The following is a 12,500-nucleotide window of genomic DNA, read 5'->3' as shown; positions in this document are numbered from 1 at the left end:
TCAATAAAGGACGAAAATTTGTGAACTATTGTTGGGTGCGTAATGATCTTTAGACCATGAGAAAAAGGGATAATTAAGACATGAAAATGTGGGAATTACTGTTGGGTGTGTAACGATCTTTAAACAATAAGAAAAAGGGATAATTAAGACATGAACATGTGTGAACTATTGTTGGATGTGTAACGATTTTTAAGCAATAAATATATATTAATAAAAGATATGAAAATGTGTGAATTACTGCTGAGTAACGATCTATAAGCAATAAAAATATATTAATAAAAAATATGAAAATATGTGAATTATTGTTGGGTGTGTAACGATCTTTAAACCATAAGAAAAAGTCGAGTTTGTGGACTATAGTTAAGTGTGTAACGATCTTTAAATAATAAGAAAAAAGGATAATTAAGGCATGAAAATTTGTGAACTATTGTTGGATGTGTAACGATCTTTCAATAAAAGTCGAAATTTTGTGAACTATTGTTGGGTGTGTAACGATCTTTAAACAATAAGAAAAGGGGATAATTAAGACATGAAAATTTGTGAATTACTGTTGGGTGTAACGATCTTTAAATATGAAAAAATGATCAATAAAAGACATGAAAATTTGTGAACTATTGTTGGGTGTGTAACGATCACTAAACCATAAGAAAAAGTGATCATAAAATACATGAAAATTTGTGAAATATTGTTGTGTGAGTAACGATCTTTAAGCAATAAAAATATAATAATAAAAGCTATGAAAATTTGTGTATTATTGTTGTGAGAGTAACGATCTTTAAGCAATAAAAATATATTAATAAAAAATATGAAAATTTGTGAATTATTGTTGTGTGAGTAACGATCTTTAAGCAATAAAAATATATTAATAAAAGATATGAAAATTTGTGAATTATTGTTGTGTGAGTAATGATCTTTAAGCAATAAAAATATATTAATAAAAAATATGAATATTTGTGAATTATTGTTGTGTGAGTAACGATCTTTAAGCAATAAAAATATATTAATAAAAGCTATGAAAATGTGTGTATTATTTTTGTGTGAGTAACGATCTTTAAACAATAAAAATATATGAATAAAAAAATATGAATATTTGTGAATTATTACTGCGTTTGGTCTTTCACTATCGCTTGATGAGCAACGACAGATTAAAAAGATAAAATGTGAATTTCACTTGCTCTAAATCACACCAATCACCTGGTTCTTCTTGACCAATTAGAGCTCCTACCACGTTGTACACCTGTTCCCTAGAATTCACATTGTGGACCTCCAATCTGACCTCGTGTCCTGCCAGGTCACCACCCAGCTTGTAATCCATGTCAAGACCTCCCTGCCACTCATCGGGTGCGCGGTCGCCTTCTAAGATGCTGAAAAAGATATTCATAAGATCTTGAGGATCGTGTGTTTGTACATAAATACATACATACATTTATTGTTCACTGTGTAGTAAACGGTATGAGTATATGGATAGATATACGTACACAGTGTGCGTTTTGTGTATGTGAGTGAGTGAATGGGATAGAGAGAGAGAGAGTGAGTGAGTGTGTGTGTGTGTGTGTGAGTGAGAGGGGGAGAGAGTGAGTGTGTGTGTGTGTGTGTGTGTGTGTGTGTGTGTGTGTGTGTGTGTGTGTGTGTGTGTGTGTGTATGTATGTATGTATGTATGTATGTATGTATGTATGTATGTATGTATGTGTGTGTGAGTGAGTCTGTGTGCGTGTGTGTGTATGTGAGTGGGTGTGAGTGAGTGAGTGAGTGAGTGAGTGAGTGTGTGTGTGTGTGTGTGTGTGTGTGTGTGTGTGTGTGTGTGTGTGTGTGTGTGTGTGTGTGTGAGTGACTGACTGACTGACTGACTAAGTGTGTGTGTGTGTGAGAGAGAGAGAGAGACTGACTGACTGACTGTGCGTGCGTGCGTGTGCGTATGTGCGTATGTGCGTGAGTGAGTGAGTGAGTATGTGCGTGTGGAAAACCGTAAATACCTGAGGATCTGCTGGGCATCCTCATAGCCAACAGGTTGAACAGGAATCCCCGGCGAATCCGTTTGTTCTTCAGGAATTCGGTGAGCGGATTCTGTCGGAACATTATGTTATTGGACTCGAATTCGGGAGAGAAAGAGGGAGGAGAAACAGTGGAGCAGAAGAAGGAGAGAAAGAGGGAGGAGAAACAGTGGAGCAGAAGAGGGAGAGAAAGAGGGAGGAGAAACAGTGGAGCAGAAGAGGGAGAGAAAGAGGGAGGAGAAACAGTGGAGCAGAAGAGAAAGAGAGATAGGAAGAAGGGGGTAGAGGGAGAGAATGATGGTGGTGGTGTGAGAAAAATGAATGGGAAGGGAGAGAGAGAGAGAGAGAAAGAGGGAGGGAGGGAGGGAGGGAGGGAGAGAGAGAGAGAGAGAGAGAGAGAGAGAGAGAGAGAGAGAGAGAGAGAGGGAGGGGGGGGGGGGGGAGGGAGGGAGGGAGGGAGGGAGGGAGGGAGGGAGAGAGGGAGAGAGAGAGAGAGTGAGGGAGGGAGAGAGAGAGAGAGGTAGAGAGAGAGAGAGAGAGAGAGAGAGAGAGAGAGAAAGAGAAAGAGAGAGAGGGAGGAGAAAGGGGAAGATATAACAGGAAAAGATAAAAAAAGAAGAAACAAAAAAAAAGATTAAAATACCAATAAAATCACAAATCACCCCCTTTTAATTAATCAAACATCACACCAACCGAAGAAAAAAAATCACATCAATTTTCATACCTCACAGAATTCTCTCGTCTTCTTTAAATAACCATTCATAATGATAAAAGTAAAAAAAAAATAAATCATTGACGTCATCAAACTTCTCTCAAACCTGCCGGAAGTAACAGTCCAGGACCCTTGTCGACGCCCACCATATATGGTTCTCACGATTAACAGTAATCAAATTCTCCGCTTCTTTGAATGTACTTATAAGACCGTGAATCAATCGGGAGGTTTGATTTCGTCGCCTCGGGCCATATAATTTCCAATCTTCGGGGGGGGGGAGGGGAGGGAGGGGGAAAGGGGGAGGGAGGGAGGGAAGGGGGTAGGGAAAGGGGGGGGGGATGGTGGATGTGAGATCGTGGAATATATATATAGAGAGAGGGGGACGAGGGGAGGAGGGGGAGGGGGGGTAGAGAGAGGATACAGGGACGGGGGGGGAGGGGGGGAGAGAGGATACAGGGACGGGGGGGGGGATAGAGGATACAGGGACGGGGGGGAGGGGGGTAGAGAGAGGATACAGGGACGGGGGGGAGGGGGGTAGAGAGAGGATACAGGGACGGGGGGGGGAGGGGGGGGGGAGAGAGGATACAGGGACGGGGGGGGTAGAGAGAGGATACAGGGACGGGGGTGAGGGGGGTAGAGAGAGGATACAAGAGAGGGGGGGATAGAGAGAGGATAAGGGACGGGGGGGAGGGGGGTAGAGAGAGGGTAACGGGGGGGGGGAGGGGGGTAGAGAGAGGATACAGGGACGGGGGGGAAGGGGGCGAGAGGGAGGGGGTAGAGAGAGGGGATACAGGGATAGGTGGAGGGGTGGGGGGGTGGAGGAAAAGAGAAGGGGATGGAAATGCAATTGTGGAATATGGGGATAGAGAAAATAGAAGGATAGGGGAAGGAAGGAGATCGAAAAGGAGAATGCGAGGGGGGAAGAACGGGGGGAGTAGAGGAGAGGGTGAAGGATAAGGAAAGAGGAAGGAAATAGAGAGAGAAGAAGGAGGAACACGAGAGAAGATGAAGGAAAAAAGAAGGAGAGGGGGAAAGAGACGAAGAAGAATATAAGAAAGGGAGATCAGTAAGGAATAGAGGGAGAGGGAATGGGGATAAAACAGAATTGGAGAGGGGAAGGAAGGAGGAGGAGGAGGAGGGGACGGATAATCATAGGACACAGAAAATAGGATAACTCATTCCCCTTTTTTCTGCTTTAAGGCATTTTCTCTCCTCGTTATTGACACATCAGGATCTTGAAATTATGGTGATGAGAATGCTGACGGGGATGAGCATTCACGTCGCGTATGTTGTGAATGGTGGTGATGATGATGATGATGATGATGAGGAGGAGGAGGAGGAGGAGAGAGGGGAGGAGGAGGAGAAGAAGGAGGAAGAGAAGAAAGATGAAGATGACGAGGAGGAGGAGGAGGAGGAGGAAGATGATGATGAGAACAAGGAGGAGGAGGATTATGATGATGATGAAATGATGATAAGAAGGAGGGGGATAAAAATGATGATGATGATGATAAGGAAGAGGAGGAGGAGGAAGAGGATGATGATGACGATGATGTGGAGGAGGAGGAGGAGGAAGAGGAAGAAGAGGAGAAAGATGAAGATGATGATGAGGAGGAAGAGGAGAAAGATGAAGATGACGAGGAGGAGGAGGATTATGATGATGATGAGTATGATGATGAGGAGGAGGAGGACTTTGATAATGAGGGAGATAATTATAATGACAATGGTAATGATAACAAGAATGATGGTAGTAGTAGTAGTAGTAGCAGTGGTAGCAGTAGTAGTAGTTGTATAAGTAGTAGTAGCAGTAATAGTATTGTCATCACCATCACTATCATCATCATCATCATCATTATATATGTATCATCATCACCATCATCAGTATGAATTATATCATTTTTATCCTAATCCAGGTGGTAGATAAGAAAAAAAATCCATGTTTATCACTTGCCACACATACCAGAAGCTCATGTACTTAAACCGTGGGAAATGTATTGTTAATTTAAGAAAAACAGATAAATATATTGATAAACAAGATAATTTCTCTCAGAGGTACCTGTGGCTGGATACCCGGGAGTAAGAAGGTCCCCCTGGAGAGCGAGGGACCCCAACTGCGTGGACCCCGGGGGAGCGTAAACGGTGTTGGGGTACGTGGCTTCTGGGCCCAAGGGAGCGGCGTCCTTGGGGTCCGTGTACAGTATCACGCCCACCGCCCCGCGCTCCTCTGCGAACCGTACCTGCAGGGGTGGGTGGGGTGGGGTGGGGTTGTGACATTCGTGGGTGGTATGGGTATTGGTATGGGTATTTGGGGGGAATCAGGAGTGGTCAGAGTGTGGTATGTTATGCAATCCGGACTTAGAGAGCTGTATCAATTCATGTCTGTTTTCATAAACCTATATACATAAACTTGAATATACAGTGACACACGTACACGCAACATTCGTGGGTGGTATGGGTATTGGTATGGGTATTTGAGGGGAATCCGGAGTGGTCAGGGTGTGGTATTTTTTTGTAATCCGGACTTAGAGAGCTGTATCAATTCATATATGTTTTCATAAACCTATATACATAAACTTGAATATACAGTGACACATGTACACACAACATTCGTGGGTGGTATTGGTATTGGTATGGGTATTTGGGGGAATCAGGAGTGGTCAGAGTGTGGTATGTTATGCAATCCGGACGAAGAGAGCTGTATCAATCCATGTCTGTTTTCATAAACCTACATAAACTTGAATATATAGTGACACGTACACACAACAATGTATTTCTAATTTCTTTATCTCTTTTGTGCACTTTCCTTGTGATAAAAAAATTACATTTTCCCATGATTCCTTGTCGTTTATTGGATTGTATGATAATATCCTTGTTTATTTTTTTAGCAATTAACGATAAGATAATGTATTATAATCCGAGTGAGAGAAATTTATAGAGAGAGGCAGAGAGACAGACAAACAAGCAGAGACGGATACAAACACACATATTTGCCCACAATATTAGAGCCAGACACATAAATAAAAAGAAAAAAAAAAGAGAAAAACAAACACAGAGCTTTAAAACAAACACGCATAAAAATAATAATTCATAATAAAAAAATTATCAAAGACAGTAACCGAACCACCGAACCACCGAACCACCCACCTTGTCTCCTCTGAACAGCTTCCCGTATCGGATGACCACGATAGCACCGCCCACGTCCACGCCCATTTCTTCCAAGAGATCAAAGTCATCGAGAGAACCGTAGTTGGCATACACGACGCGAGACACCTGTCAAGTCAAAACGCGATTGACAGCCGGTTTGTCAAAATTGTGCCAGGTCCGAACCAATGAATTTTTCACAAATACAAATACAGAAATAAAGGCATATTTGTCTATATTTCTGATAGATATACATTGAACTATCTATTTGCTCGACTGATATACATGTCTAGACTGATAAATATGTATTCATCTCTTTATTTATGTATGTCAAGTATATGAATATTCTTTGGGTCGGGCCTCGCACAATTCTAACAAACCGACGGTAAGTTAAAAAGCAACAACAGCAATAATCATAACAGTTAAGGTGCTGTCACACTAGCACTGTTTTCCGTCAATTTTTTTGGACAATTTTCTGAAATTTTGTCCATTTTTTTTGAGCGAATTGTCGATTTTCCAGTCAGACGATAAATCTGAAATCTGAAAACCTTTCCGTCAACTTTTTTCAGCCAAGCGAAGTCAAATCAAGAGCTATATTCGAGAATGTTTGTATTTATGTTAAATAAAATTGACAAAAAATTGAGGGAAAAAGTGCTAGTGTAGCATCACCTTAACGAGATTAACGAGATGATGATGATGATGAAGATGATGAGGATGAGGATGAGGATGAGGATGATGATGAGGATGGTGATGATGAGGATGATGATGATGATGAAGATGATGAGGATGGTGATGATGATGATTATGGTGGTGATGATGAGGAGGAGGAGGAGGATGGTGATGATGATGATTATGGTGGTGGTGATGATGAGGATGATGATGAGGATGGTGATGATGATGCGGATGATGGTGATGATGATTGTGATGATGCTATTCTAGATATCAGCAAGTCTTCTGCGTTTCATAATAAACAAATAAATTAACAAATTAAATAGTTCACCGCTAAAGTAAATATGTTGATAAATATGTACAAACCCGCATACAAACACAGATACACACACACACACACACACACACACACACACACACATATATATATATATATATATATATATATATATATATATATATATATATATATATATATATATATGTGTGTGTGTGTGTGTGTGTGTGTGTGTGTGAGCGTGTGCCCGCGTGTGTGTGTATTATATGTATATGTATGTATGTATATGTATGTATGTATATGTATGTATGTATATGTGTGTGTATGTGTGTGTATATATAAACATATATATAAACATACATAAATATATATATATACATATATATATATATATATATATATATATATATATATATATATATATATATATATATGTATATCTGTGTGTATGTGTGTGTGTGTGTGTGTGTGTGTGTGTGTGTGTGTGTGTGTGTGTGTGTGTGTGTGTGTGTGTGAATCAAATAAAATCGAGTATTAGCAACGTAAAGAATATTAGAATTATCATAGCCAGAAAATATAATAATTACGTACATTAAATCATCGGCTAAATATATTAATTAAACATTATCCATCAATATTTTTTCGAGTTTCAGTATTTTGCTAAGTTAATGCTTCCTAATAGTATTATACTGTAATAATACTCATATTATTCTGTTCATAACCCAACTATTATTAAAATCCGTATGATGAATTTGTTAATAATATATATGCATAAATGATTTACGAAAAATTGCAGTATTGATGAAAAGGTTCACTGCAAAAGAATGTTATTTCAGAAATGTAGAAAAGTTATCAAACAATAGGAAATGATGATAATAATAATAAAAGTAATAATAGTGTCAGTAATGATAATTCTCGTTATCATTAACATTATGATCTTTAGTAGTGGTAGTAATAATAGCAGCAGCGTTTGTCTATTTTTCTCTCTATTTTTTATTTACTTATTTATCATCATTATCATCACCATTAGTATCATTATCATCATTATCATCACCATTAATAATATTATCATCATGATCATATATTATTATCATTTTCACAGTCACTTTCAATATCATTATCATTATTTTCCCATTATCATTTCTGTTATTATCATCATTATTATCTTTGTTATTATCATCATCATCTTTGTTATTGTCATCATTATCATCTTTGTTATTGCCCTCTTTATCATCTTTGTTATTGTTATCATTTTTGTTATCATTACCATTCTCATAATTATCATCATAATGACTTTTATCATCATTATAACAGTTAGCAGCAACAGTGATAATAATACTGGAATAATAACAGTAACGATAACAATAACAGTTCTACCATGAACAACAATAACGAAAGAAAAATATACCAATCATTAATAGATACAAGAAGAATTGAAAACCTTCCTATCAACAACACTAACGACAGAAAAATATACCAATCACTAATACACGAATAATTGAAAACCTTCCCACCAAATATACCAATGAATAGAAGAAAATTTGAAAACCTTCCTCCCACCTGCACTGTCCCATTGGCCGAGAAAGCGTTGAAGGACAAAATGCTTTCTTGTCCCACAGGAGGTGTATCTTCTACAGGAGGCTGATGTGGGTTCGAGCTGTGGGTCACGTTGCCTTCGTTGTCCAGGATGTGGAACTATGATGGGAGTGAGAAGGTATACGAAGGTGAGAGGGTTAATTAAATAAATACAGAGAGAGGAGAGAAAGGAGAGAGAGAGGGAAGAGAGAGGAGAGAGAAGAGAGAGGGGGAAGGGAGAGGAGAGAGAGAGAGATGAGAAAAAGGAGAGAGAGGGAAGAGAGAGGAGAGAGGAGAGGGAGGAGAGAGGAGAAAGAGAGAGAAAGAGAAAGCGACATAGAGAGAGATAGAGAGAGAAAGCGAGAGATAGAGAGAGAAATTAAATGAATCACTGAAATAAAGCTTCGAATCTGTCTTACCCTATACAAAAATTGAGGTATTAAACAGGTGTTCGAAAAGGAACTAGAATCATGTTTGACAAGAATTTTGACCGTGACAGCACATCAGTGACGTGCTTATTATTATTGGGTTCCCGGTATTAAGACACTTTCCCTTCCTTGACTCGGTTTAAAAGGGCCCTTTTGACATGAAAAAGGAAAAGGGTACATACATCCCTGTAGTATATGTTGCAGATAAATTTGTCAGGTTGTAAAAGCCGTTTCACCGAATACACATACATATATAAAGGTCTTCCCACTAACAAGCTATTAAAAGAAAAAAAAAAGAAAAAAAAAAAATAAATAAATAAATAAATAAAAATAAATAAATATATATATATATATAATATATATATATATTACTTACGAAATATATCTTTAATGACTGCATTGACAATGGCATTGCTTGTAAAAAAATAAAAAATAAAATTAAAAAAACATGACATACATTCAGTGATCACAAAACGAAACTGTTTTTACATGTAAGCTGCAGATAATTGCAATTGCATGATAAGCAGACACTGTAAATATACCAAGTATTAAAATCATTCAACTGTACCATGTTAGGATTATCGGCGTCAGGGTGCGAGAGAAACACTTCATAGGGGATAAGTTTTACGTTCGAGAGACCATGTTCGATCCATTGGTCCTTAATCCACTTTGCAATATCTAGGTCCCGGGCGCTTCCTGCCTGGTGGGGGGACACTGTCAGGTTCCTTGAATAAAAGAGGGAGATTACATGTTAGTAGGTTCTTGCAAATCATAAAGCTGGAATAAAAGCTATTAGTTTATATTAGTTACCCATGAAAATACATTTCTCTGTGGTGAAATCTTTATAGAAAATGATATTTTAGGTAAGACTATTTTGGTCTTTCCTAGGCAGTCATATATCATCATGTTTGTTACCTTAGAAATTCACGAATTGAATCCGTCTTCACACCATTTATAACGAAGTCCTCGTAGCTCTTTAGACCTCCTGTATTTGGACTCATCACAACTGAAAACAAAACCTCATGTAAATTCACATATTAGTAGATAAATGAGTACATAAACAAACGGGGAGAAAGGTGTGTGTGTTTATATAAATATATATATATATATATATATATATATATATATATATATATATATATATATATATATATATATGTGTGTGTGTGTGTGTGTGTGTGTGTGTGTGTGTGTGTGTGTGTGTGTGTGTGTGTGTGTGTGTGTGTGTGTGTGTGTGTGTGTGTGTGTGTGTGTGTGTGTGTGTGTGTGTGTGTGTGTGTGTGTGTGTGTGTGTGTGTGTGAGTGTGTGTGTGTGTGAGTGTGTGTGTGTGTGTGTGTGTGTGTGTGTGTGTGTGTGTGTGTGTGTGTGTGTGTGTGTGTGTGTGTGTGTGTGTGTGTGTGTGTGTGTGTGCGTGCGTGCGCGTGTGTGTGTGTGTGTGTGTGTGTGTGTGTGTGTGTGTGTGTGTGTGTGTGTGTCTGAGTGTGTGTGTGTACATAAACATACATTCAGTGATGGGCATCGATACACGAAACTATTTCAGGCGATAACGATCCATTGATACTTGAAAATTGGCAAAAGCGATCCCGATGAATCGATTCTTCGTAGATTCTTTCAAGCGATACCGATACCAATACATGTATCGCAGAATGTATAATACCGATACAAATATATGTATCGCATGATGCAGATACAGCCTCGCCGATTCGTCATCGTATGAAAATATCCCAACTGAACTGCCAACAATGACTACAGCATAGAAGTGTTTTTTCAGAGTTGTATCACGCTTGGACCAGGAAAGAGGAGGTGTTCCCCTGGCTCTTTGGCCAGGAAAATAAAGCGACGCATCAGTCTAGGCTGCAGCGCCTTAGACAGACTTAGTAGCATACTAAGAGGTTCCTTGCCAGTGTGTTTAAAAATAAAGATTCTTTAACCAATGCAACCTCCCAGTTATGACCAATGGATCAGAAACATGGACTACAACCAAATTACTGGAGAGGAAACTAATGAGTACTTAGAGAGGGATGGAAAGGTCGATGCTGGGAATTAGCCTAAGAGATCGGATGAGGGCGACGTGGATCAAGGAACAGACGAAGGTGGAAGATATACTCGGGAGCATCAAGAAGAAGAAGTGGCAATGGGCATATATGTCGGAGACAAGACGACAGATGGACAAAGAAAGTAACAAACTAGGCTAAAGAGAATAACTCATTTCCTAACAGGCAGACTGGGCTATAAGAGAATAACTCATTTCCTAACAGGTATTTTAGCGCACAACCACTCTGATTTAGATATACGTTTCTGGGTATGGCTGAAAATCAGAGATGGGGTCCAGTATGTTCCACTGGGCACTTTGAGACCTTACATCAATATAATCAACAAGACAATTAGCAAAGACAACAACCCAAGTTAGCGAAGTATATCATCAAATCAAGAAAGTTGTTGCTCTTGTTATTATCATCATCATTATCATTATTATTGTTATTATTTCTAGCATTATTATACCTGTTACCAGTATTTTCACCCTTATTATTATCATATTTGTTATTGTTATTGTTATTGATATCATTATCATTATTATTAGTAGTAGTAGTAGTAATTATCATTATCATTGTTTCATTATTATCATTATTATTATTATCAATATTATTATTATTTTCATCATCATTATCATAGTAACTATTATTGTTGTTATTAATATTTTTATCAGTATTATCGTTATCATTACTACTACTACTATCGTCACAATGATCATTTTTATTTTCATTATTATTGTTATTATTATTATTGTTACTACTATTATAATCATAACTTTTATCCTTATCATTATTGTTATTCTGATATTATCTTTATCTTTATTATCATTATCATTATTAATATGATTATCTTTATTGTTATCATTATCATTATCTCTATCATCATTATTTGTATTATCATTAATATCACTATGACCAATATCATTCCTATTATTGTATTTATTAATCATTATTATCTATAAATCATCATTGATGTTATAATTAAAATTCTTATTTTCATTATTTTTGTATTACCATTATCATTACTATTAATATTATTATCCTCATTATTTTTATCATTCTTATTTCTATCATTATTATTATCGGTATTATCATTATCTTTGTTCTTATTACAATAACAGTTATCATTATATTTATTGTTATTATTATCTTTATTATCATAACAATGATAATAACTTTATTATTTCTACCATCATTATCATTATCAATAATATTATCATTATTATCATTATCAATATTATTATTATCATTTTTTTATATTATCATCATTATTGCTGCTATTATTACTATTAACATCATCATCATTATCATTCACCATTATTATCATTATCATTGTTATTATTGCTGTTCTTGCTATTATCATTATTAGTATATCATTACTCTTTCTATTGTATTCATAATTGTTATCATTATTGTTATTGTTGTCGCTATTATCAACATTATTTTTCATCATTGTTCTTATCTTCAATATTGTCATTATCAATATACTTATCTTTATTGTTATTATATCAAAACCATTGTTCATGTATCTCTTCTTTATCACACCTTCCTCTCTCTCCCTCCCCCTCCTTCCCCGTTTTACATATTCTCTCATCTCTCATTCACATTTCCTTCTCCTTCTCCTCTTTCTCTCCCTTATGACTCTCCCCCTCCTTCCTCTTTTTACATATTCTCT

General features: G+C 37.2%; 1 protein-coding gene across 1 annotated transcript in view; it reads right to left on the bottom strand.

Moving 5' to 3' along the window:
- The window catches only part of LOC113828883 (N-acetylated-alpha-linked acidic dipeptidase 2-like), a 28,512-nt gene that overhangs the window by 14,976 nt on the left and 1,036 nt on the right, over nucleotides 1–12,500 (bottom strand). Inside the window, exons 2-8 of the mRNA XM_070132721.1 lie at nucleotides 9,707–9,797; nucleotides 9,360–9,516; nucleotides 8,349–8,483; nucleotides 5,846–5,971; nucleotides 4,758–4,938; nucleotides 1,975–2,065; nucleotides 1,195–1,364 (exon numbers count right to left, since the gene is read on the bottom strand). Coding sequence (XP_069988822.1) covers nucleotides 1,195–1,364; nucleotides 1,975–2,065; nucleotides 4,758–4,938; nucleotides 5,846–5,971; nucleotides 8,349–8,483; nucleotides 9,360–9,516; nucleotides 9,707–9,797 — 951 coding nt within the window. The remainder of the gene's footprint in view (nucleotides 1–1,194; nucleotides 1,365–1,974; nucleotides 2,066–4,757; nucleotides 4,939–5,845; nucleotides 5,972–8,348; nucleotides 8,484–9,359; nucleotides 9,517–9,706; nucleotides 9,798–12,500) is intronic.

This window comes from Penaeus vannamei, chromosome 18 (genome assembly GCF_042767895.1).
Source record: "Penaeus vannamei isolate JL-2024 chromosome 18, ASM4276789v1, whole genome shotgun sequence".
Lineage (NCBI taxonomy): Eukaryota > Metazoa > Arthropoda > Malacostraca > Decapoda > Penaeidae > Penaeus > Penaeus vannamei.
Note: the sequence above shows the minus strand (reverse complement) of the source record. Positions and strands in the feature narration are given on the sequence as shown.